The sequence below is a fragment of the Poromitra crassiceps genome (assembly GCF_964638095.1).
Source record: "Poromitra crassiceps genome assembly, contig: HAP1_SCAFFOLD_1366, whole genome shotgun sequence".
NCBI lineage: Eukaryota > Metazoa > Chordata > Actinopteri > Beryciformes > Melamphaidae > Poromitra > Poromitra crassiceps.
In genome coordinates this window covers 5,677-33,249 of record NW_028151045.1, presented here as the reverse complement: position 1 = coordinate 33,249, position 27,573 = coordinate 5,677, and the positions used below count along the sequence as shown (strand labels likewise).

At 41.3% G+C, this 27,573-nt stretch overlaps 1 protein-coding gene across 1 annotated transcript; it reads right to left on the bottom strand.

The window, feature by feature from the left end:
- Nucleotides 1–1,430: 1,430 nt before the first annotated feature.
- LOC310771842 (prominin-1-A-like) lies at nucleotides 1,431–27,573 on the bottom strand (the record flags this gene model as incomplete). The annotated part of the gene is made up of 12 exons (XM_083664354.1): nucleotides 1,431–1,534; nucleotides 2,287–2,410; nucleotides 2,963–3,115; nucleotides 3,918–4,077; nucleotides 5,220–5,283; nucleotides 5,982–6,056; nucleotides 6,960–7,189; nucleotides 9,605–9,628; nucleotides 10,126–10,215; nucleotides 10,683–10,746; nucleotides 11,263–11,383; nucleotides 27,506–27,573. Coding segments are annotated over 12 exons (1,277 nt in total), but the record flags the coding sequence as incomplete, so codon positions are not given.

The window sequence follows — 27,573 nt, the reverse complement described above, 5'->3', positions numbered from 1 at the left end:
TCTCTGTGATTTCATCAGGCGGCATCGATAAATAATGCTAATTAGCTACGCAAAGTTAATAACATTCTCTCTCATTTGCATCACCATCCATGGAAATAATATATTACTATATTAGCCTGACCTGAACCCCATGCCTCCACCAAAACAAAACAACAAAAGTTGGCAGGTTCAGTAACAGATCACTTCTCCTGCTGCTAAATTCTTCCAGTTTTGTTCTTTCTTTCTTCCTTTCATTCTTTTCCTTCCTTCCTTTCCTCTTTTCTTTTACAGGAAATTAATATTTTCATTCCAAAATTTGATGAAAAAACATGACACCCACTCTCCCATATTGACTGCTGGCATGCACATTATCTTAAGACATGTGCTTATCAAATAGCAAATCTTTTGAGCAGAGAATGATATTCCCTGAGGAATTGCAGGTAGAACATTTTGTCCAAAATGGATATATAATAGTGTTTTGGAAAGAAAACCCTCAAATATAAATGTGTTTGAATAATTCACTTAGTAATCAGGAGTCCGCTTACAGTGATCATTTTGGGTCGTCTCATATCATATCATTTCTTCTCAGAGAAAATAATATACCGTATATATTTTTTACTTACAAACTGCCAAAAATGAGCCAACGAGATACAGCAGCGATATTTGGGGCATGTCTGTCTGTATATGGAGAGGTTGCGGCGTCTCTGTCTGACCGCTGTGTTTGAAACAGCTGCAGGCCTAGGCTAACTTACTGTGTGCATTTTGAAAGTCAATAAGTCTGTAAATAGTGAAGATGTCCATTTCATTACTTTATATTGACTGTATTCATGTAATAAATATACACGTCAATTAGAGGGCAATCTGGGAACCCAGAGTCTATTTCGGGACGTAAATAGACTCTGGGACAGCCGTAAAAAAAATTTAGGCTTCCTGTACAGCACGAATCTTCTGCCCCAGGTCTTCCGCCTCCGTGCAGTGCCGCTCTGTTGTTGTACCGGCGAATATAAGAGTGAAGTGAAGTGAGCTAGTGAATATATAAGAATTTTGATGTTTAGCATTCAAAATAAAAGCGACGCAATGTATGTTTTTAAAAGGCACCGCTGTGCGGAAGTGGAAGTCCCGGGCGGAAGATCTGCGCTGTACAGGAAGCCTCAAAAAAAGGTACGGCTGTCCCAGTCTATTTACACGCCGAAATAGACTCTGGGTTCCCAGATTGATTAGATGGTAATCTGCATTTGATATAAAGAAAAAGAAAAGAAAAACTGTTATAATGATCATCTGCTTAGTGATCAATTTGATCCATCCCAAAGTGATCACTGTAAGAGAAGTCCACTGAGATAAGTAAGTGTAAAATGTAGAGTTGGCAGTGAGGAGAAGCAGCATGGCACAGCTCCTAATAGCTACAGTAGCAGTAGGTGAGAGCATCATCTAAACACCTAAATCAGTTTTACCTGTACAGGCTCTCTACAGTCAGCTCCAGCTCCGAGTCGTTGTACATGTATCCAGGGATGAAGTTCCTCCAGTCTCGGTTGACCAGGTGTGGCGTGTCCAGAACCTGCCGAGCCACAAAACACGTGAGTTATATCATCAATCAGCGAACTGAATGAACTCGACAGTGGAGAGCAGAATTAAAGAATTCAAAGGAAAGGACAAGACAAGAACAATCCAAAGACTCAAATAGTGTGTTACGCATGCTTCGGTTTCCCCTGTAGCCTATACTGTATGTCTGTGTCCTCATAGTTTTATATATAAGGGGGAAAGAAAGTTGAGTCCTATTTTTCTTAAAATAAGTGAAAAGAGATAGAAAGATATTTCACTTGTTTCCAATGCAAATGAACAGAGAAATCAAGATATTTGTTGAATCAAGAACATTTTTCTTGATACTGAGGAAGTGTTACACTACAGTATGTGCCTTGTTTCAATATATTGATACCTGTGTGTGAGGTAAAGTCAAGTGAAACTGCACTGGAAATAATCAGACTTATTTATCCCATTGGCACACACAAAAAAGAAAAGAAACGAAAAATATAAATAGCACAGAGGAGGAACGCTGTCTTGGAGAAGTGCTCATTTGGGGGGTTGGGTTTATGAATATTATAGACCAAAAAAAAGCTCTCTTGGGGGTGGATGTAATGGCTAACATCAAACATGAAAAAGCACCAACATGTTGCAGCTGAAACTAAATGACTTGCTGAGATGTATTTTTGCAGTGAATGTTGAGTGCATTCCTCCTCAGCTAGTAGCCTTATAGGCTATGCGTGACTTAAACGGGTCTTAAACGGCAGCATCTCTAACTCCATGACTTGCCTGGAAGAGCTGTTTGGTGTGGAAGGGCTCACAAACCAGCTTCTCTGCATTTCCTCCAGCTAGAAAGATGGCGGTCACCAGTCCCATCAGCACCCAGGAGAAGATGAAGCTAAATCCAGCGCCGCTGTGGGGAGGAAGAGATGGATGCTAAGTTGGAGCTGTAATAGCAGGAGTAGCAGTGGTGTGGACGGTCTACTGTTGCTATGATTGGAGCTGTGGTCAAAGTGTCAGCTAAATGCCTACAGTAAATGTAAAATGTAATGTGAAAGAGTAGAGTAGCAGCAGTAGTAGGAGTTGTAGCAGTACTTGTGGTAAGTAGAGGAGAAGGTGGTGGAATAGCAGTCTGGTAATCAGAAGTAAGCTAGCACATCTAAGTAATTTAACTTGGTGGATAACCTACATTGGTCACATTAACTAACACAACACAGCACAAACTAATACAAGTAGTAGAGCAAAATATAAAAAGTTTAGAGGTATTTTATAGGTCATGTAAAAAGTGACATAGTAGAAGTAGTAGTCATGCTGTTGCTACAGTAATAGTACTAGACAGGTGTCGATTTGGTTTGCTTTCAATCTAGTGAGTTTAAAAATGTAAAATTAAACTTTAATTTAACAGTTCATCAATTTTATATTTAGAAGCTGACAGCGTGCCATGTGATGTGGATGGTGGACTCACGCCATGAGCAGCGTCCCCCCGGTGTTGGAGATGCAGCCGCGGGTGGTGGGCGAGGCGTGCTTGTCATATCCCAAGGTGCCGCACAGCAGACCCAGGAAGTTGAAGGCCAGGACCAGGACCAGCATGCAACACAGAGCGATACACCCGATCCACCTGTCAGGAGGGGGCGGAGCCAAACAGTCAGCGGCAACAAGGAAGTCAATATGAGAAGGGCAACAGGTCTGATCCTCGCCTACCGCCAACATGTCTGTCAGAAGCCGTGCATCCTGTAGGAAGTCAAGTCAAGTCAAGTCAAATTTATTTATATAGCACTTTTCATACACAAAGGCAATTCAAGGTGCTTTACAAAAAAATAATTGAAAGGAAGTGTCCTACCTGCTCACTCATTCACTTACCTTTGTGGCTGTTCTCCTTTACCTAAAATGGCATTTCTGAGGTGGGACCATTATGTTAATGAGACCCAGCAAAAACATTGGCTAACTAAAACACTGTATAAATGCAATCCCCAGCCACTAATATGGCTCTTCTTTTTCCCTCTATAGCACTTGCACTCCTATATTGTACACTTTAATTTGAGCTCATAAGAGAAGAGTAACCTGAGTCAGACTGTAGTATAAAAGGAAAGGTCACACATCTCTCCCAAATTGTGAACAATAATGATACAAGTTAGACTTGGTGTGTTGACAATACTCACATTATAGTATGTCACACATGATCACATTATTTGCATGATCTACTTTCTTCATTGATGCACATGTAATTTTGAAAATGACAAAATGCTTTTTGTTAAGAGGTTTCAGGAGCCCAAAGGTCATGAAACTCTCTCAACAGATAAATGACCCTGGCAAGTTTCGGGTTTCAGTAAGAAAATGAACACAGTTTTCTTGCAGTCAGTAAAGTAGTAGTAGTAGTAGTAGTAGTAGTAGTACGGTACTGTAGTAGGACGTGGGTTTACCTGTAGAAGTCCATCTGGTCAATTTCTGGGTAGTAGTCCTCGATCTTGGAGTGGGTATGACTGATGAAGATAGTGAAGTTGGCCAGGGAGCTCTGCACCGGGAACGCCTTGGAGAAGCTGCTGATGTTACTGCCGACGCCGTCCACCAAACCCCGAACACCTGAGAGAGAGAGAGAGAGCGAGAGAGTGAGAGAGAAAGAGAGAGAGCGAGAGAGAAAGAGAGAGAGAGAGAGAGAGAGAGAGAGAGAGAGAGAGAGAGACTTTGGATGTTGACTATTCTTTCAATGAAACATTTCATGCAAAAAAAGTGATGAAAAGTAACTAAAACCACTTTAAAGCAGCACTAGATAACTTCACACACTGGCAGCCCCAAATGACAGCGAGAGGTAACGATCTGAAAAACTACAATTTCGTTAGCCGGAAATCATCAGTAAGCTGCATAAGGTTCACTAAACACCGGTCTGTGATCACTTAAAGTCACATTCACTTCACAATGAAATCTTTATTGATTTTATTTAATGGCATTTTGAGAGCTTCTTGTTTGCTTAAATTTGATGTAATTTTCTGTTGAAATAGGATGTTGGGGCAGGACATAACGTGAAGTGGGATCATTCTGAAGTCTAAACCAATGGGGGGTGAGACAGTGAGAGACATGCAGTTACAGTATATTTGATGGATGGAACGGAGGGGCAGGACTGTGATTTAACATTGTTCAATATATGTACATTATGGCATAGAAACACAACAACAGCTTTTTGTTGGTATACATTGATATTGTGTGATATTGTCTGTGTTTTTGTAATATATGTGGTAATGGAGTGTTGGAGTAGGGAGTATTGCAACTGCTTGCTATGAACTGAATTGCCCCATTGGGGATGATAAAAAAAAATCGACTCGACTCCAACCAGGATGTTTTTCCCCTCCATTGTGATTTTAATACCAAAGGTATTAAAATACCAAAGGTATTAAAATCCACTTTGTGATTTAGTCTGGTAAGACAGATGAGAGTTTTACACAGAAATCTTGCCTAGTGCAGCTTTGAATTGAAAACCCACTTAACTCAAACTCTTACTCAAATCCACATGACAGAGAGAGAAAGGACAGACAGACAGAGAGAGAGAAAGAGGAAGAGTGAGTGAGGAGGTGGACGAGTGGGGATGGATGTCAACAGCAAAGGGCAACAAGAGTGATACATGCCAGTTATTCATACTGTCATCCAACAGTGTATTAATATAACATGAGTTATTATTAGATTATGTTTGCCTTCAGGAAAACACAGGTTCAATGTAAAACACATCTTACCCTCCACAATGCCTCTGGTCTGTTCAGCCACCATGTGTGGGGTGTCATTCAGAGCGGAGTAGCCCTGTGACAGGAGAAGAGGGAGGAGAATAGAATAGAATAGAATAGAATAGAATAAGGGTGGGGAATTAACCTCAATTTTGGCCAAGGCTGGAAAGTCTGCTCTACTCTACCACTTATTTACTGTATTTTGGCCAGTAAGCAACCATCATTTGGAAGTTGTCCCCTCCCACGGATATTATCCTATAACCCCCCCCCCCCCCCCCCCCATCACGTACCACTTTAAAGTACTTTATATTTTTGCACTTTTTAATTTGTGATTGTTTTTCTGTATTGCTTTGTCTTCTACTTGATGTGACCACTGGGCTGCATACTTGCATTAACTCAAATTCCTCACTTGTAATCTGATTACTTACTGTGGCTATTCAAGTTGAATCTTGAATTTATTGACCATCACAGATTGATGGGGACTAACAGCGTAATGCTGTAATGCACTTTGAGCAGATGCCTGTCTCCACATGGACTCTTGGTACAACAGCAATGATGGAAATAAGTCCTGTACTTTTTAGTTATATCACTGCAGACATATTTGTTTATTATATACTGTACATGTATTGCTCAATGTAAAAAGAGAGAGAGAGAGAGAGAGAGAGAGAGAGAGAGAGAGAGAGAGAGAGAAAAAAGGATCCACGGGTGGATTTTTCCTTGAATGCAGGAGGTGACGTGACAGCAGCTCCAGCTCAGGTGCAGAGCCTGACTCACCCTCTGGACCATGCTGCTCAGGTCGAGCTTCAGCACATTGTTCATACTCTCCAGCTGAGCGGTCACCTTGGGAAGCTGAAACACAATACAGACAATAACACACTGATCAATACACAGAGTGATGGATGGTCAATCAATGATGATCAATCAAATGACCGATTCGGTTGACATTGGGAGCTCTTCTGCATGGTCACCTCACCTTCCTGCATGAATCCTATCCTTCATCAAGGACTACTGCAGAAAATGTCTTTCTTTATAGAGTAGAACCAAAGTGACACGGTCTGAAAATGCATAAGTTAAGATCTTTTCTTTGGGGGGGGGTTCCTTTTTTCATATTACACGAGTTGAAGGACGCACTCATAACAAACAGTTTTAGGATCATTAAATACATGTACTTATAATTTGTTAGCAAACTAAGCTTGTTTAGGGCAAACCAAGCTAGTTCACCAACTTTCAGCTGATTTTCTCTGAATGTTGCATTTATAACCTGACTCTGCCAGATGGGGGCGGTATTAACCTGACTCTCCCAGATGGGGCGGTATTGTTTTCACAACAACATTCAAAGTACGAACATTCAAATAAGCATATCTTCTTCAATTGTTTTCAGATTTCAAAGTATGAGACGTCATTTCACTCTGCACTTTCATCATCTGTAAAAAAAAAAAAAATGAAAAATTACCTGTCTACTTGTTACCAAAAACACCAGTCCCTGTGGCTCTTCCCATCAAATGTAATATATCATAGTATATTTAATGGGTTTAATGTTTAATTTTCTTTTATTAATTTATTCATTCATTTTTGGCAGTTATTGTTCACAATGTGTATAGCGTGTCCAGTTTGTGTTATTTACACATAATCCTTTCACGGGGGAGGAACGTAATCTTCACTTATTTGTGTCCACCACGTCATCTACATTTCAGAGTTCACACAAATTTTGACAAATGGTTTTGAGACGTGCGTTGGTGCGAGGTTCTGTACCCGTGTGAAGTTGGCGCTGATCTGCAGCTGGCCCAGAGACTGGCGGATGTTACGGCACAGCTGGGCGGAGGTGGCGTCGGAGCCCTCGTTGTGGCAGCCCGGGTCGTTGAGCGTGCGGTTCATACTGACCCGCACCAGGCTCAGGTTGAAGTTGAGTTTCCCCGTTCCGTCCTGCAGGACGTCCAGAGACACGCTGACGTTCTCCAGAGCCTCCTTGGTTTCACGCATGGCTGCAAGAAAGCACAGATGAGGTAGAGGAGGATGCGGCCGGGACTGCTGTTAGGAGAAGATAACCAGGCCATGAAGGAGAAAATACCCATATTAACAGGTAATTTAATCTCCTGAAAAAACATTTTCTTGCAGATCAGCTTCTTGAATCAAGTGACTGTTGATACGGTAACACTTCATAATGCTGTAACACAAACAATGGGTAGTTACTGAGGAACGAGTAAGGAACGAACCATTAGTTCATGAATAGTTAATGATTAGTTAATGATTAGTTGATAGGTAGTTCCTTAATGGTAGTTACTTAAGAACTGACCATTAGTTACCATGTTAACGAACCAGTAAGTAATGATTACTTCCCTAAAATTTTTTTTTTTTCATTTGTTTTCATTCACTAGTTCATTAATAGTTAATCGGTAGTTCCTTAAAGATCCTTAATGGTAGTTACTTAAGAACTGACCATTAGTTCCCATGGTAGTTACTTAAGAACTGACCATTAGTTACCATGTTAACGAACCAGTAAGTAATGATTACTTCCTTCATTTTTTTTCAATATTTTACTAGTTGTTAAGTAATGGTAAAGTAAGCAGGAAGTAATGGTGTATTCTTTAGTAACTACTCAGTAAGATGTACTGCTTTACTTGAGGGGGCACAAACATGGGAACTAATGGTAAAGTAAGCAGGAAGTAATGGTGTATCCCTTAGTAACAACTCAGGAAGATGTACTGCTTTACTTGAGGGGTCACACACATGTTAAAGGATGGGTTTACCGATGGGGAATATGAATATATATTAATTCTTAAAAAATCTTAAATTTCGAATCCGTTGAAATTTTTGAAATTGCTTGTTCACAGCCAGAGAAAAAAATAAATGAAAAAAAAAAAAAAAAAAAAAAAAAAAAAAATTGGGCCAGGTGACGCGTTTCGCGTCGAAACGCGTCACCTGGCCCATTTTTTTTTTTTTTTTTTTTTCATTTTTTTTTTCTCTGGCTGTGAACAAGCAATTTCAAAAATTTCAACGGATTCGAAATTTAAGATTTTTTAAGAATTAATATATATTCATATTCCCCATCGGTAAACCCATCCTTTAAGTAATGGTAAATTAAGCAGGAAGTAATGGTGCATTCCTTACTAACAACTCGGTATATACTATAGGAATACACCATTACTTCCTGCTTACTTTACCATTACTTTAGCCATTACTTTACCATTAGTCATAACTGTCATAGCTACGAAACACAGTCATAACTGCTGTCAGTCAGTCACGCATTCACTCATATCTCTCACACACACACACACACACACACACACACACACACACACACACACACACACACACACACACACACACACACACACACACACACACACCACTTATCAACAATACAGTATATGATATGAGAGAGCTGAGCTACAGAGACCTCTGTCTCATCTAGTATTGTGCTAAAGGTTTCTAAATCCTACAGTATGTGGTCAACTGTTTACAGCCCACCAGCTTGTTGTAACACAACAAACAACCAAATCAAACTTTCATGGTCCACACTGAAATCGTGTAGGAAATACTGATGTGGGACAGGTCACACACACACACGCGCGCGCACGCACGCACGAACGCACGCACGCACACCCCACGCACGCACGCCCCCACACACACACACACACACATGCTAGGCTCACTTTACAGTAGGGGTAACACACTTGGAGCAGAAGGAGGGATGACGTCCGGGTGCAGGCTGATTTCAGTGTTGGGATTTTGTCAAGATCTGGTGATGCCATAAACTTAAAACTGCACGAGACAAGCTTTTGTGTAAAAATGTAAAAAAAAATAATAATAATGATAATTAAAAAATGATAATAATAAACCAGCTGTCTTATCGATTTAAACACCAAGTTGAGGCTGCAACAAACAAGGTCTCATCCCCTTCAGTGACACGCCACACATTTGTCTTATTTGCCCGAATTAATATCTGGTGTGTCAGGTATGCTCACTTTTTGACGCACAGGAAGTGGCGATACAGAACAAACAAACCAAATTGAAATCTGTATCCTAAAGAGCAGCAAGCGAAAAGATTATCTTCACTACCTCCACTAGACACTAGACGAAGAAGAAATTTAGGCCAAGGAGTGCGCTCTTTACTGATGTGACGTTACATGATTTCTGGGTAGTGAAGTCCTTCAAACATTCAAAAATTCAAATGGTTATCTCTCATTGCCACGTGAGGCCGCCAAAGTGCAAATACTTGGGGCCGCCAAAGTGCAAAATTGCCTAGTGCAGGTTTAATGTTGCCTGTTCATTACAGTAAAATGGCACTCAGGGCTCTGATAAGGAAAACCACAAGGCAACCAATCACAGGAAAAACACCAGTGTCAACAAGGTAAAGGGGTCAAGGGGTCACAGGTCATTGTCTAGTTTACTGTTACCTTTCAGGGCCCGCTCGATTTTCACTTTACCACAAAGCATAAGAAAGAAAGATTGGAAAACATTTAAGATTTCTGCAGAGCTCCTAGAACTTCAATTAACCACAATTCACAGCTTTTAATGCTCCACTATAATTAGAGCCAATCTCTAATCTACAGTATTTGTATCTTCCACTGCAAAAAACATCCATCTTAACAAGTGTTTTGAATCTTGAAATCTTATTTTTCTTTTTAAAGGGGGGGGGGGGGGGGGGAGACATCAACTTAACTAAAAATATTTCTAGCACTCTTTTCCAGCGTATGCCACTTGACCAATTGTGTGGCACCGCGCACTGTGGCGCCGGCACGCCAAGCGCCCGCCTACCATATTATAGTAGTGAGATGTCACTCAACTTGTTAAGATGCGTTTTTTATTTTTTGCAGTGATATAGACTGGACTCACTAACTTCCAGCCTGCAGTACTAACAGCATGGAGGTGTACAGTATGCTAAATGACAGAAGAAGTAACAACTGAGTGGAAGTACCTCCAGCCATATCGAGCGCACTGTCCAGGGCGGGATGCACCTCCTTATCCAACTGCTCGCGTATCCTTCCGCCCAGTAATGGACCTATATCTGTGGAGGACACGGCATCAAAGCGACAGACAAACAAACAGTAAGAGATAGAAAAACAGTAGGAAAAAACAACAAGTAATACTATGTAGAATTCCCTCTTTTTATTACATTTTTGCAAACTACTACTGCACTTTTTCTCCATCTCTAAGTTACAAGGCACATTTGATAGAGATATAATTAATTCTGTGTTACAGAACAGCCTATTATGGTAATGCTGTTTTTGCTGTCGAGCATTCAAGAAAGATTTGTCAGCAAGACTAACGCAGGGCAGAAGCAGCTTGAATGCACGGGGGGGTTTGTATCTGCAGCTACATGTATCCAGACCTAGTTCTGTCACAAGTGTGTTGTTGGAACAAGTGGAGGGAAATGGACACAGTGAATTCAGATCATAAGCATAATTCATGCTTCAGTGAGTCATTTCTGTCCACATCATTTACTATCAGAGACACGGGAGAAGGTGTACTTACTATCTAGGTCATAGATGACTTTGTTCTTGGCCGTGGCATATTGGGTTACTAGGTAATCAATTTGCTGAAAACAAACAGAGCACAGAAGAGTGGAGTGATTTCACAAATATGTCTTGTCATAGACACACAAATGTGATGTCACAATGTTAGTGGGAAGCAGGGAAGGGATGGTGATGATGTCACAATGGCTCTGTGAGGGTGAAGGCCTAAAAAAGTGAAATATCACTGTAGTGCCCCCCGCGGGTGGATTTTTTCATTTATTTATTTTTGGCAACAGATTCATTCCAGACCCCTGAAAAATGTTTTGGAAAGTTTTGGAGGCAAGTGGAGCAACGGTGTAACTCTAGACAGACAGCTCTCCAATTATAGTAGTAAGATCATTAAATCCATGACATTTTCAAAGAAACACATGTCTGGCAGCAGCAACAACAGTTTGTTTGGAATACATAGATGAACAAATAACTTGTAGAACACAATTTCGAGATACGTTTTCCATACATACATAGGAAATTAAGAAAATGCTAAAATATACACACACAAAAAAGATCTCCATAAACAACCAATATGTAATGTGCCGTACCACGGGTGTGTCGTTAGCGAAGGTGTGCATGTCCCTCATGTTGCTGTTGACCAGTCTCCGTATGTTCTTCACCTGAGAACTCAGGTTCTGGTTGGCAGCGTACGCACACAGCACTCCGATCCTGCACACAAACAGAAAACAACACAGACTATAATAGACAGTTTCAACTCGACAACATAAACATTCTAAATTCCCCCCAGCTAACTTCCTGTTGCAGTGTTTGCTACTAGTACAATAACTGACAGGACATAGGCTAGGTTCCAACCAAACTCTTCCCTAGCAACACAATTCAGTGAAAATCGTCTATTATTCATCACATTATTAATTTGAGCAGTGGTGGCCTAAATGTTAGAGAAGCGAGCTTGTGACCGGAAGGTTGTTGGTTCAATCCCCGGGACCGGCAAGATAAATCTGGAGAAAGTGAAAAAGCAGCGCTTGTCCCTCCCTCATTACCACCACTGAGGTGCCCTTGAGCAAAGCCCTTCACCCCAACCTCTCCAGTGGAGCTGCTCAGTGGCCAACAGATCAGAATGTGGTTGTACTGGTCAGCTTCCAGGTACAGTGTTTGGGACTCCTCTCCTGGAAAAGTCCCTCAGTCCTTGTATAAATAAAGATTTTTTTTTCCATTTCTTTATATAATTTTCTTAAATCAAATAAAAAAAAAAGCCTAAAAATACCTTGTTTACGGTAATTTGTTAATAGAATCTATCAAATCTGTGACTTTTCGGGTCATTGGGCAGTCTCCCTGTGGCACTAATGTGACCCTGTTACTCCTACACATCGGCCAACAGAGGCTGAGACGAGTAACAAGTTACAACATAATGATGACCAGCAGGGGTCAGTATATACTACCACATTTCCATTTTCTAAAAGAGAGGGCAACAACAGTAGAACAAGAGATAACACACCAACAAAGAGACACCTGTTCATCACCGATGCCTGCCTTTCAGATGATGGTTTTCACTGCAATCACAATCCCCACAATCTCTATTCTAACTTCAACTTCTACTTGCTGATGAAAACAAATTTTCGACATGTCAGTCAAGCACATTTCTAAAAGAGATGAATGAAATACATTAAAGCCAACAGGTGCTGTAGTTAGACACACAGGCTCATATGATGTACATCAAAAATCCACTACTGGAAAAAATTAACACCTGACACTAAATTGCAGAGATGGCAAAAGTACACACATTATTTATTTATGCAGAAGTACATTTACTTGTGCAAGAAAAAAGTCTGGAAAAAGTAGAAATACTGATTAAAATTATTTACTAAAGTAAAACCAATTCAGAGAGCCCTAGTCTCCGCTTTCAAACAGTGTTTCAAACACACACAGGTTCAATGCGTACACCACGCCCCCACACAATCCGACAGGGAGCCAGAGGGGAGAATTCTGCCTAGTTTCCCCATGACTTTCAAAGCTAAATTTATATACAACATAAATATATAAAATATACGACCCCACCCACCAAGCTCCTCCTGCAAGACAGAAGTGGGAGGGTCGTCACATGAAACCCGCAGAATTATAAAAATATATACCAGTATATTTTTTTAATGAAAATAGTAGGTAGTTTAAGTCCTTGATTGATAAAATGATGAAACTTTCACATCCAGCATCAACAGAAGACATTTTGGAAGTGGTCTCCTAATTGGCAGGAAGTGCAGCAGGTGTATCAAAGCTCTGGGGGCCCTGCTGTATCTGTGTAATGTGAGGTGTCTGGAATGTAAACACATTCAAATTAAAGATGGAACACGCAATTGCATAATTGTAGAGCATGACAACGTGAGTCTCTTCCACACTTCAAACGGACCTGACTGAGTAGAGTGCTACACGGCTTCATTAGCTTGAGCAACATCAAGGGAAAGCCAGCCCATAATATTCAACTGTTGCCATGACTCCCTCTCCTCCCAGCTGAATCTTCAGCTCAACACCTGCCAGCCAGCACTACAGTAAGTGTGTGTGTGTGTGTGTGTGTGTGTGTGTGTGTGTGTGTGTGTGTGTGTGTGTGTGTGTGTGTGTGTGTGTGTGTACATATGCATATGAGCATTGTTGGGGTTCTTGCAAACTTGAGAACAGATGGTCTCTAAAACTTTCAAACAGACTAAAGTAAGTAAAGAAAAAAAAGCCCTTTTATGTTGGGCGAAGTATGAATTAATTGTGTAAAGTTATATAACACGGTGATGGAAATGCTAAGTGGAATAATCAGCTTTATGAATGATGGCAGAAAGGAATAACAACAGGAGGAGTGAGTCACAGAGGAGGCGTGGGCACGCTCAGATCAATGCAGATTAGTCAGTGTTGTGATTCACTGTATAACAACATACAAGTCTCTGTACTGTGTGTGTATGTATGAGTTTGCAAGCGCAAATTAAAGTTAAGGTATATTCCTAGGGTTATGTACGAATGCAAGAAAGAAGAAAGTGGTGTGTGTGTGTGTGTGTGTGTGTGTGTGTGTGTGTGTGTGTGTGTGTGTGTGTGTGTGTGTGTGTGTGAGAGAAGCTCTTCTTTACTGTCCTGTAGGTGATTAGCTGTAGCCATTTCTTAAATCCCTATATTAATCCAATCTAAGCTAACCTGTATTTAGCACTGCAGGCATTTCTTTCTTTCTTTCTTTCTTTCTTTCTTTCTTTCTTTCTTTCTTTCTTTCTTTCTTTCTTTCTTTCTATATTCTGCAGTACAGTCTCTATATACTAAACAGTGAGTGAATATTCTGCAGCACAGTCTCTATATACTATACAGTGAGTGAATATTCTGCAGCACAGTCACTACAGTGAGTGTGCCAAGTATTAGGGACACTGATGAGGTGAATCCAGGTAAAAGCCATTTCCCATTATTGATGTCCCCTTATTAAATCTATACAAATCACAAAGGAGGAGACATCAAAACTAAAACATGCATAAAGAGAAGGACAAATCACAAAGGTGGAAACATCAAGAGTAAAACATGCATAAAGAGAAGGACAAATCACAAAGGAGGAGACATCAAGAGTAAAACATGCATAAAGAGAAGGACAAATCACAAAGGTGGAAACATCAAGAGTAAAACATGCATAAAGAGGACAAATCACAAAGGAGGAGACATCAAGAGTAAAACATGCATAAAGAGAAGGACAAATCACAAAGGAGGAGACATCAAGAGTAAAACATGCATAAAGAGGACAAATCACAAAGGAGGAGACATCAAGAGTAAAACATGCATAAAGAGAAGGACAAATCACAAAGGAGGAGACATCAAGAGTAAAACATGCATAAAGAGGACAAATCACAAAGGAGGAGACATCAAGAGTAAAGCATGCATAAAGAGAAGGATAAATCACAAAGGAGGAGACATCAAGAGTAAAACATGCATAAAGAGAAGGACAAATCACAAAGGAGACATCAAGAGTAAAACATGCATAAAGAGAAGGACAAATCACAAAGGAGGAGACATCAAGAGTAAAACATGCATAGAGAGAAGGATAAATCACAAAGGAGGAGACATCAAGAGTAAAACCTGCATAAAGAGAAGGACAAATCACAAAGGAGGAGACATCAAAACTAAAACCTGCATAAAGAGAAGGACAAATCACAAAGGAGGAGACATCAAGAGTAAAACATGCATAAAGAGAAGGACAAATCACAAAGGTGGAAACATCAAGAGTAAAACATGCATAAAGAGAAGGACAAATCACAAAGGAGGAGACATCAAGAGTAAAACATGCATAAAGAGAAGGACAAATCACAAAGGAGGAGAAATCAAGAGTAAAACATGCATAAAGAGAAGGACAAATCACAAAGGAGAAGACATCAAAACTAAAACCTGCATAAAGAGAAGGACAAATCACAAAGGAGGAGACATCAAGAGTAAAGCATGCATAAAGAGGACAAATCACAAAGGAGACATCAAGAGTAAAACATGCATAAAGAGAAGGACAAATCACAAAGGTGGAAACATCAAGAGTAAAACATGCATAAAGAGGACAAATCACAAAGGAGGAGACATCAAGAGTAAAACATGCATAAAGAGAAGGACAAATCACAAAGGAGGAGACATCAAGAGTAAAACATGCATAAAGAGGACAAATCACAAAGGAGGAGACATCAAGAGTAAAACATGCATAAAGAGAAGGACAAATCACAAAGGAGGAGACATCAAGAGTAAAACATGCATAAAGAGGACAAATCACAAAGCAGGAGACATCAAGAGTAAAGCATGCATAAAGAGAAGGATAAATCACAAAGGAGGAGACATCAAGAGTAAAACATGCATAAAGAGAAGGACAAATCACAAAGGAGACATCAAGAGTAAAACATGCATAAAGAGAAGGACAAATCACAAAGGAGGAGACATCAAGAGTAAAACATGCATAGAGAGAAGGATAAATCACAAAGGAGGAGACATCAAGAGTAAAACCTGCATAAAGAGAAGGACAAATCACAAAGGAGGAGACATCAAAACTAAAACCTGCATAAAGAGAAGGACAAATCACAAAGGAGGAGACATCAAGAGTAAAACATGCATAAAGAGAAGGACAAATCACAAAGGTGGAAACATCAAGAGTAAAACATGCATAAAGAGAAGGACAAATCACAAAGGAGGAGACATCAAGAGTAAAACATGCATAAAGAGAAGGACAAATCACAAAGGAGGAGAAATCAAGAGTAAAACATGCATAAAGAGAAGGACAAATCACAAAGGAGAAGACATCAAAACTAAAACCTGCATAAAGAGAAGGACAAATCACAAAGGAGGAGACATCAAGAGTAAAGCATGCATAAAGAGGACAAATCACAAAGGAGACATCAAGAGTAAAACATGCATAAAGAGAAGGACAAATCACAAAGGAGGAGACATCAAGAGTAAAACATGCATAAAGAGAAGGACAAATCACAAAGGAGGAGACATCAAGAGTAAAACATGCATAAAGAGAAGGACAAATCACAAAGGATACATCAAGAGTAAAGCATGCATAAAGAGAAGGACAAATCACAAAGGAGAAGACATCAAAACTAAAACATGCATAAAGAGAAGGACAAATTACAAAGGAGGAGACATCAAGAGTAAAACATGCATAAAGAGGACAAATCACAAAGGAGGAGACATCAAGAGTAAAACATGCATAAAGAGAAGGACAAATCACAAAGGAGGAGACATCAAGAGTAAAACATGCATAAAGAGAAGGACAAATCACAGAGGAGGAGACATCAAGAGTAAAACATGCATAAAGAGGAAAAATCACAAAGGAGAAGACATCAAAACTAAAACATGCATAAAGAGAAGGACAAATCACAAAGGAGGAGACATCAAGAGTAAAACATGCATAAAGAGGAGAAATCACAAAGGAGAAGACATCAAAACTAAAACATGCATAAAGAGAAGGACAAACCACAAAGGAGGAGACATCAAGAGTAAAACATGCATAAAGAGAAGGACAAATCACAAAGGAGGAGACATCAAGAGTAAAGCATGCATAAAGAGGAAAAATCACAAAGGAGGAGACATCAAGAGTAAAACATGCATAAAGAGGACAAATCACAAAGGAGGAGACATCAAGAGTAAAGCATGCATAAAGAGGACAAATCACAAAGGAGGAGACATCAAGAGGAAAACATGCATAAAGAGAAGCATTTTAAAGCTTTGAGACAACTTGAGATGTGGATTTTGCAACTCAATATCAGGAAGATGTCCCCATTTGAGCAGGCGAGCATGAGCCACGCATGAGGCAGCGAGGGACTCTAGAAAAGGAGCGTGCAAGATTTCTAGTGTCTTATAATGAAGTATGAAGGTATTCCTGTGTACAAGGCTGTAGTACTGGTCTGGTCTCAGTCTTGAGTCCGCTCTTTAAACTTTTCTGATGTCTTGGACTTTTCTCATTCTTGTGCCTATTTTGCAATTGACTTATTGGGAATCTTCATGAGCTACAAAAAATAAGACAATATACAACAGAAAATATACAATAAATACAAAATATAAATCAGGGTATGACCAATGCACATACATGTTAGCCTGGTAACCAGACCCAATGAATCCTTCATTAGGGTCTCGACGCTCTGCTATCGCCACTGATTCTGTGATGTATTTTTTCAGCCCCATCTGATTGGTTGCGGTCTGTGTCAATCATCGAACTACTTCGACGATTCTGCGCCAAAGAACTTAAATTGATACGAACTGAAGAAACCTTGTTCCACCGTTTATTCCACTGCAGCCCAATGACAGCGGCGCTGTTCTCTCTGTTTGTCTGTTCTCACTTTGTTAAACTCTTTGTCTGGTCCAGAGCTGGAATACCGGAAACAGCCGCCATGACAGTCTCACCACATCAATAAAAACGTTCTTTTAGAGCCACAGTATTGTATAAATATCAACAACTAGCCAACAGATATCAAAGCTGGTGGGCTTTATGGAAAGAGCGTGACTCGAACTGGTTGACAGTTACATCAAACTGGTCATTCAGTGGCGCACATAACTAACGTGCTAACAGCTAGCTAGCCTAGCTATTAACATACAGGTGTGTTATTTCAGCGCTCTGTAATGCGCTATCGGTAACGTTAGATTAATTATTAATAAGGTCCCGCCGCCTACATCAACCAGCCAATCATGTGTCCCGGACAGCATCTGTCCTGAATAAACACAGTGGATGGGCGTGGCCCACAGACCCATATGAAGACAAATTCCTCATATGTAATCTTGCATATTGTGGCAATAAAAGTGATTCTGATTCTTTCTGATGACAACTGGATTCATATGGGGCTGGATACCAGGCTACATACATGTAGAGCTGTAGAGCATCATTATAACAGGACATACTGTCACCATGTATCTCATGTCCATTTGGACTTGGATGCATGTTGAATTAAACTACTCCTCTTTCGGCTGGGGACCTTCTGAAAGCACCTGAAGGACCCCCAGGGGTTCCCACACCCCACTTTGAGCACCAGTGCTTTACAGGACTCTGCTGCCCTTGAAAGGTAAGGACGGTCCATCTGTGTGTCTGAAGGAATTGTGCTGATGTTTACCATGAATAGAGAGTACAGTAGGTCTGATGTTTGCCATGAATAGAGAGTACAGTAGGTCTGATGTTTACCATGAATAGAGAGTACAGTAGGTCTGATGTTTACCATGAATAGAGAGTACAGTAGGTCGGTGGAGTAAAACCCTGTCAGGTCCAGACTTTATCAAACTAGGCCAAACAACTCGGCTGGGAGACAGTGAAGTGGAGCCATCCACAACCAGGGGAAGACTCAAAATGGCCACTTACACAACAAAAGCCTATTGTGAAACTCTTTCTCTGCCCTCTCTCTCCCTCACACACACACGTTTCCCTTTCCTTTCTATACACAAACTAAACACGCACACACGCGCGCGCGCGCGCGCACGCACACACACACACACACACACACACACACACACACACACACACACACATCTCTTTCACGTACACTCACAAAGGCGCACAAACACACTCTCTCTTTCTCTCTCACTGCCCCTCTGTTTCTTTATCTTCCTAGCTCAGTGGTTCTCAAGGTGGGGTCCGGGGACCCCCCCGGGGCCATAGCCTGGTATCCAGCCACATATGAATCAATCTTCATATGGGGCTGGATACCAGGCTAGGATAGAAAATAGAAGAGTAAATAATATATATCATAATAAATTGAAGTGTTTGAATTGAAGTGTTGAAAATTGAATTGTTAATATTCAGCATTATTTAATTTACAAGAAGTTAACACGATTAGAGAAGGTACAAAAATGACTTTTGAACAGTTCTGATCATAGCTTCTCTGTTATCCTCTGACTACAACACAGATAGTCATGGAATTCTGGACAAAATCACATCTAAGAATAACATTATTCTCCGATTTAAAACAAGATCAAATCTCATCTCATCAAATAAGGGTCTATGGTTCTAATGACTAGATTTGGGTTCCCTGACATGAAGAAGATTGAGAATCACTACCCGCCTAGCCCATACTTTCCTCTCTCTCCTTCAGTCTCCGTAGCTTTCTGTCTCATTTGTCTGTTTTGTTCTGTCTTCTCTCCTCTCTCTTTTCATCTCTCATCTACACCTCTTTCCTCGATCTCCCTCGCTCACTCAGTCTCTTTTACCACACCGTCAAAGATGGCCAAGTCAGGACAGTCACTCAGCCATGGAGGTTTAGTGAGTTTAGTGGTTAAAGGGCCGTAGCTAGGAAGGTGCTAGAGTCTCGGGGTTTGAGGGGTGGGTAGGAATAGTGGCTAGGGGGATATGTATGAGTGGTGTCGGGTGGGGGGGCGACGGAAAAGAGTGGCGCCGTGGTCTAAAAGGTTTGCGCTTGTTCCTCTCCTTCTCACCCCCTCCATCTCTCTGTCTCACTGCACCTCTCTCTCTCTCTCCCCACCCCATTTTCTCCCCAATTACACTTGGCCAATTTATCCCCATGCTGCTCTATTGGCTGCCCTGGTCGCTGCTCCACCCTCTGCCAATCTGGGGAGAGTCGAGACTAGCACCATGCTTCCTCCGACACATGCGGAGTTGCCAGCCGCTTCTTTTCACCGGGGCAGGGGGAGCTTCACCGGTAAGACGTAGCACGCTATTCCCACCAGTTCCCTTCCACCCCGACCAGGCGCCCCGACCAACCAGAGGAGGCGCTAGTGCAGCGACCAGGACACAGACCCCCAATCCGGCTTCCCACCCTCAGGCACAGCAAATCGTTCCTGTATGGACGCCCGGCCCGACCAAGCCGGAGGTAACGCGTGGATACGAACCTGCGACCCTCGTGTTGGTACTGCAACTCTCTCAAACTCACACTTTCATCTCAGTATTTCTCTCTCTCTCTCTCCCTCCTTTTCTTTCTTCTGTCACTCTCTTTCTCTATCTCTCATCACTCTTTCCCTGTTTTCCTCTCTCTCTCTCTCTCTTTCTTCTGTCTCTCTGTCAGTCTTTCTCTATCTCCCAAATCTCTTTCCCTCAGTTTCTCTCTCTCTCTCTCTCTGTTCACCACCTCTCTCTCTCTCTCTCTCTCTCTTTCGTCCCTCTATCCACCTCCCTCTCTTTTTCTTTGTCTCTCGCCCGCTCCCTCTTCCTGCCGGTGTCCGACAAGGTCAGTGGAATCTGCAGTGGAACAAAGGCTCTTTGAGGAGAACACGGAGGAGCGCTCTGCAGAGAGCTGCATGCTACACGACCGTCCACCTTGTTTCAGCAGGAACCACTGAGTTGTTTGAACAGAAGTGATGAAAGACAAACAGAAGAGAAAGAAATCCACATTTGTGCAGGAATAACAATTCTCACACAATAAGTGTGAGAGTGTCCAGGAATGCTTATTTCGTTATTGATGCTGATTTCACTGATGCATCATTTCCCCAACTTTTGTCAAAATCCAATCAATAGCTATTGCTATTGATTGATTGATTGATTGATTGCTATAGCTAATGAATAAAAGGACCAATCCATATTCTGATCCATTTGCCGTAACATTTTTAAGCCACAAAGTCACAAAACTCACACACATCCCACACCATGTTTATATTCAGTTCAAGTAAAAATACAGACAACCACCTAAACTGGGTTTTACATGACGGCAGTGAACAGCTTTGGGATGGGAGGAAGAGAAGTTCAGACTGGAAGGCATCTCATTTTGGAGTTCCCCTCCAAAATGACATATCTGACAATTATGTCCCTCCCCCCAGCAAACCCCAATTGTCACTTGAAAAATAATGGCTGGCACAAGAGTAGAGCTATGCTATAACATTTAGCTGATTAGCCAAAATGAAACTTAAGTGATAAGGCTGGTGCTTTTAATGCATTGCCTCCTCCTGTCAAACAAAGTACTCCCATTACTTTCGGACTTCCCATTTTTGGCTGTCAACCTGGAAGTAATTGGCTCCAATTGTAAGCTAAAAACCTTGAAATACAGCTCACAAAGACATGCTTTAAATTGTAATCGTCGCTAACTGTTACCACGAAAAGTCAGACTGTCGTAGAGTTATTACTAAATCAAATTCAAATGGGAACAAATTCTCCCATTACACCGGGGACTATTTTTGCTACAGCACTACTTTCCTGAGATCGCAAAGTGTTGTTCGAGGAAAAAGTCGGCTGGCTGGTCGGCTGAGGATGATATATGCTGTTGTTGTTTTCAATGGAGTTTTATGGCTGCTGGGACATGGCTTCATTGGGCACCGGCTACATTATCGAGACTTATTGGCAAAACAAAGTCATTGCTGATTTGGTTTGTTTCATAGGATTTGTTGACGGGAAGCGGTGCATTAAAAAAACAGCTTTATCCTTTAATAATTTTGATGATGTAACGTTCTTATCCATCATGACACATTGAGGAGTGGAGTTCAGGTAGCAGCTGCTCTTCAAACTGGATGGACGCATAACATTTTACAATTCAACTGTTGGACAACAACTGGTCTGCTGTCCTGTATCGCTCCAGTTCACAGTTATCCTCAACTCCTGAACTGACCCTCATAAAGTGGCGAATAGCGGTTTGTTGCTAATGTAATCATCTCTCTTCATGACCACAGGGGGACGATTCAAACGCAGCGGGACCAAGATTTACCTCTGGCGACGCTGAGAAACGTCTCCGATTTCCTGCTTGAATGAAAGCCAAATGACACCTGAAACCCCCGGCTAGCGGCGGAAACCCCACAATAGCACATAAAGAGGAGCATCAAACTAGCGCAGCGCCCCAGAATCTAGGCCACTACTGGGGGCTGGGTGGAGAGTGTTACATGGTCTGCTGGCTCCATAGCTTTTACAAACTCCAACAATGACTGCATTCAGCTGGCTTGTATACGCCAGGCTGGGACCGTCGCCCTGCAGCCCCTCCCTGCTTCCACACTGTTTTTCCCTCTTTCACGCTATACGAAAACAATCATAATTATGGCAATCATTTTAATATTTCTAACACATTTACACATAGTACTATAATACTTCTACGGATAATACCAATACCACTACTGGTTTTGGTGGTGCACTGATACTTACGTACAACACGTCACTACATCTCCTCCTCCTACTACTACTACTAATAATAACAATGATGATAATAATAATAATAATAATAATAATAATAATAATAATAATAATAAACCTGTTAAGTGGTTGTAATAGTTGGTAATATGTAGCTTTTCTTGCTGTGCCAGTTTAAATCCTACAACATGTAAACAAATGAAACAAAGTATGTACAGTCAATTGAATGTAAATGATTTTTGCAATAATTAGACACTAGTCAGCAGCAATAACCAAAGTGGTGACTGGGCCAGATAAAAACAGCAGACATTCCCAGCGTGGAACAACATGGGAAGTGGGAACTCTGTGGTATTTTCAGGCAGCAATCCAAAGGTCACAAGAAGAGATAGATTACAGTGTGGCAGCTTGTTTTGTGTGAATGTGGGACTTTGACAAAGCATCAGTTCACTATAGGGTCAAAACGTACAGTATGCATGGAAACACCCATTTCTGAAACGAGAGATGCGTCCTGAGAGAGGCACCTTATTTCCTCAGTACAGAAAAACTCCATTTTAACAGTTTTGTTAGCAGCCATTGCCAGTGAAAAACACAAAAATCTTAGCATGTAAACAGACCACTGTCACAGCTATTAGCTACTTTTTTTATTCCATTTTCAGCCACTGTTTAATCTCGTTAAGCCACTATTTTACTCCATTTAGCCACTCTTTCATTGGATTTTATTCCCTAGCTGTCCCATCCACTGTTATATTCAATTTAGCTACTGCTGTATTGCTTTACTGTTATATACATTCCTCTCTTTTCTGCCAGATCACAGACATTTCCTATGATGAATTAAACCATATGAATACTTTCACTTTCTGGCTCAGGGGCTTTTGCCCTGTAGCCAGTAAAGAACGTGTTATTTTGCTCAGGCCAGGGTGTTTTGTCACATAAGGACACTGTGGACACTTTGCGGTCCGTCCTCTCTGTGCTTGATGGGAGACAACAGACCATTAAGTCCACAGCAAACAGCCCAGGACTGACATGAATACTAAACTCTGAGACAAACAGCCTTGCTGCTTGCTGTAGGACACGGGGTCACAGAAACAGCCACAGAAGGTCATTGCGATACGATTTTCAAAATGCGTCCTAAAGTGGCTGTAATTTCCCCCCACAATTTTGTGATTAAACTTCTAAATCTTTCATCCGGGCAGAGGAAGTGGCTCAATTGATTTATTCAGCTATTATTCAGCCATATCCAGCTTATAATAATCTTTATAAGAACTGGAAATGCATTTAATTGAGCTTGGTCAAATGTGACTCTTTCATGGCTGTAGCTCATGACAGTAAATCAACAGATTTCGGGGGAGGTAGCAGGTTAGAAAAGCTTGTATAACCGTTTGGGGTTTGAATCACTGGCTGGGATTCAATCAGAAAGTAGATGCTTTCCCTCCCACAGCTACTGCCATTAAGGTGCCCTTTAGCAAGGCACTTAACCACCAAATGTGTCAGTGGGGAGTCTCAGTACGCCTAATGGTGGAAGATAAATTGGAGCAGAACAGGGGTGTAGAAGTATGGAGACCCACAACTGGAAGGTCCAGGCTCAAACCCACCCATGACAGCATTATCCGCCCTGCTGAAGTGTCCATGAGCAAGACACTGAATCCCTACCAGCTCTTCTACAGCCCATCCTGACCTTTGACCTGGTTGAGGAGGGAGGCAAAGACAAGCTTTTCCTTCCAAGTGTGAAAAAGCAGTCAAAACAAGATGACGCTATATCCTTCGGTCTCACCACTATGTGATAGGTGTCGGAGGGCACACTGTCCCATGCTTTTTGGTTTTGCCCTTCGGTATCAGGATTCTGGGCCAAAATATTTGACTGGTACTCTAAGGCCTACAGGGTAGCCCTCCAGCTGGAGGCGGAACTTGCCATCTTCGGCTGCTCGGAGTCCTCTTTGCTCCTCCCAACGGCCGTGCAGTAATCTCTGACACAGGGAATGACAGTTGCCAAAAAACTAATTTTGAAGGAATGGAAGTCCTCATCTCCACCTTCTTTTCAGCTGTGCCTGACAGACATGATCTCAGTTATACGTATGGAGAGACTCAGGTTCCAGAGGACAAATTCTTTAAGGAAATTTTTAGTTATTTGGGACCCGTTCCTGACCTATTTCGATCAGGCTAAAAGCGGTAATTGAGTTTCTTTTTTTATCGTTTTGTAAGCACATTTTCTATGACTGGTCGCACCATTTTGTAACATTGTAATGTCGAATGTATGTATATATGTTTTTTCTTTTCTTTTCTTTTTTCCTGTTCTTGTTTTGTTTTCTTTATGTCCTGAAAAAAGAAAAAAAAAGGAAGAGGAAGAGCCTGCTGCCTGAGCACATTTGCTCTGCTCAGCAAAACCATCCCAGGGTTGATTAAGGCTAAAACAACATAATTAACCTTTTGAGCAAATATTAGCAAGGTGATTTAGGAATAAATGTCAACCATTCCAAAGGAAACCTGTCAAGGAATGGCCAGTGTTATATATCGCTGATGAGGGAATTCAAACAGCAGCTCATTTACTCAACAAACCGCAACTTCTCAAGTTCTCACACTTTATTAGACCATAAATCACAGAACTAACGCTTTGCATTTAATTATTTAGCTGGCACCCTCATCCAGAGAGATTTACAGTGAGCTGGTAGTGTTTCAGCGTCTTCCTCCAGGACACTGTCACAGGACACATTTATGTTACAGTAATGGTCATTTTGGCTGTTACTGTATGGGGATCAAACCTGTGACCTCACAGTTACAGGACACATTTTCAAACCACCAGCCCAACCTGTCATTTATTAGCTTCTATGAAGTCAGACTCTCACTGTTAAAAGAACAGTTCAGCCAAAGAAATTATTTATTAATGTTTTATTTGTCATGTAACTGTTTTTTCCCTCATACAACAAAGAGTTTGCCAGGCTCACTGCCAGAGAGGCTTTCTTCCAAATGATGGATGGATGTATGGATATTCTTTTTATGCCTTTTGAAGCTTAAAGGACAATTTACTCCAATTGTTTGGAAGAAAGCTTATCTGGCATGCAGTGCCTGGCAAAGTTGTATGAAGATTTTTTGTACTGGCATGAGTACATGACAGAATCTTTATTTTTGGGTGAACTATATATATATATATATATATATATATATATATATATATATATATATATAAACCTTTTTTTTCAGCTGACACTCATCCAGCGTGAACAGATAAAGGTTAAATGCCTTGCTCAAGGACACACCTGTTGCAGGGATTGAACTACTAACTAACCACAAGGATTCAATGATTCAACTGCCTTTTTCCATCTGAGAGTCTCACTCTCACAGAAGCACTTCAAGCTAAAACCCTTCTTTGGTGTCAATATTGAAAGTCCCTGGTTTACAGTCGAAGGTGCTTGAAGGCACTTTGGATAAAAGCACCACACTGTACGGCAAATGTTTATCATATGGCCATTGGCCAATATGGCTGAATGGGACCATTCAGGGAATCTACACAGAGATGCAAATAAACAGACAGCTGAACACAAACATGGAGCCGGAGGGCATATCATGATTCACCTTATATGAATATTATTTGAATAAGGGCTTGCTCACATGTTTGAAGCATTTCATTCAAACTCTGGGGTGTTTTTACTCGTTTAGTTCAGTCTTCCTGTCCTCTTTCAAGCCAACTGCGGTGCGGTTTATTTGGAATAGGAGCGACAACGTAATCCGAGCCAAACTGCAGGAAATTACCCCTAAACGTAAAAAGGTTGATGGGTATGAGGACGGATGTTGGCAGCTGACAGCAGTTCCTGATGCTTGGAAAGCAGAACGAAACTTGGACTTGAGATGAATCATGTCTGAAGAAGAGCAGTCGCTCGAAACATCACCTGTTTGTGGATGGCAAAATAAATAAGTACACAGGAGCTACAGTGTGCGGACCTTCATTTTGTCTTTATATGCTGTTTTTTGGGTTCCTGCACCTGCTTTAATCTGCTGGATGTGCGCAACTACTTCAGTTTACTTGAGGTGAAGAGAAATATCTTCTCAATATGTGGGTCGAGGTCGAGGATCACATTCGGAAAAAGTAAACTCCAGCAACACCTGCAGTCCTGAGAATATCTCCCCAGTGTGACCTGTCTACTCCATGCATCTTGTTAGAGGGTGAACTTCTGCCAGAGTCCCCAGTGTGACCTGTCGACTCCACGCATCTTGTTAGTGGGTGAACTTCTGCCAGAGTACCTTTCCAACCCCACAGCACTTTCACCAACCCTGTGAAAGTTCTTGACAGCAAAGAGCACAGACAAGTCCATCGTGCTCTGCTGAAGTCACAGGAACTGGAATTAGATTGCTTTGACTTCTTTCCACCCTCAAAACCTCTCAGCTGGCGGGATGACAGGTTACTAGGGGTGTCACGATACACTCAGTTCACGATACGATACGTATCACGATACTGGGTTCACGATAACGATACGATACGATACGATTTTAACAATATTTTTTTAAACTTGAATAATGACAATATATGACTGGAAAAGTAGTATTTTATTTGAAATGCACAAATACAAAACATGCTGTTGTGGGAAATTGTTATTACAATAACAACTAGAAAAAACATGAGATTGGAGATAAGGCTTATCTTGAAATAGAATGAGTTACACGTCACTTAGATTTACTTTGAACTAAAAGGTTTCTCAGCAGTATAAATTCTCATTATGCATCTTCAGTTTTTCTTCAAACTCAAACAACAAGACTTTTCTTAGTCTATTTTTTATGCATCTTCAGTTTTTCCTGTCAATAAACAGTTTTGCCAGAAACTCAATTGAATGGTTTCTCTCCTGTATAACTTCTCATGTGTCTCTTCAGAGACTTGTTCAACTGAACTACTTTCCACACATTGAACTTCAACAAACAAAGACGTTTCTTTGTCTACTTTTGAAAAAAAAAAAAAAAAAAAAAAAAATCACGATATGAGTTCTATTTCATCCCTCCTGACCGCCAGAGGCGGTGCTTTAAGCACTGAATATCTTCGTCTCGCGCTTGCACAGGTCGAGTACCTATACCAACAAAGTCACCCGTGACCCCCGCGTGACGCCGGCTTGTCTATATCTTCCGGTGTCATCCGCGGCTCTTTTCCTTTTTTCTTCTCGCTTGCAGCAGGTGTGCGGTTGCTACTCGCACGAACATCTGTTTTGAAGATTTGGATCTTGGATTTGTATTGTAAAGTGGATCATTGTCTGCAGCCAGTTGTGTGCAGCCTTGCGACCACCGGTCGGAGTTGCGGAGTGTTCGCCCTCCAAGGGCTGTGACTGGCTCACTGATCTCCGTGGATCGAAGCGTCGGTATCCCCACGGTAGGCACTGGTAGAGGACAGCGATTTGCTCAT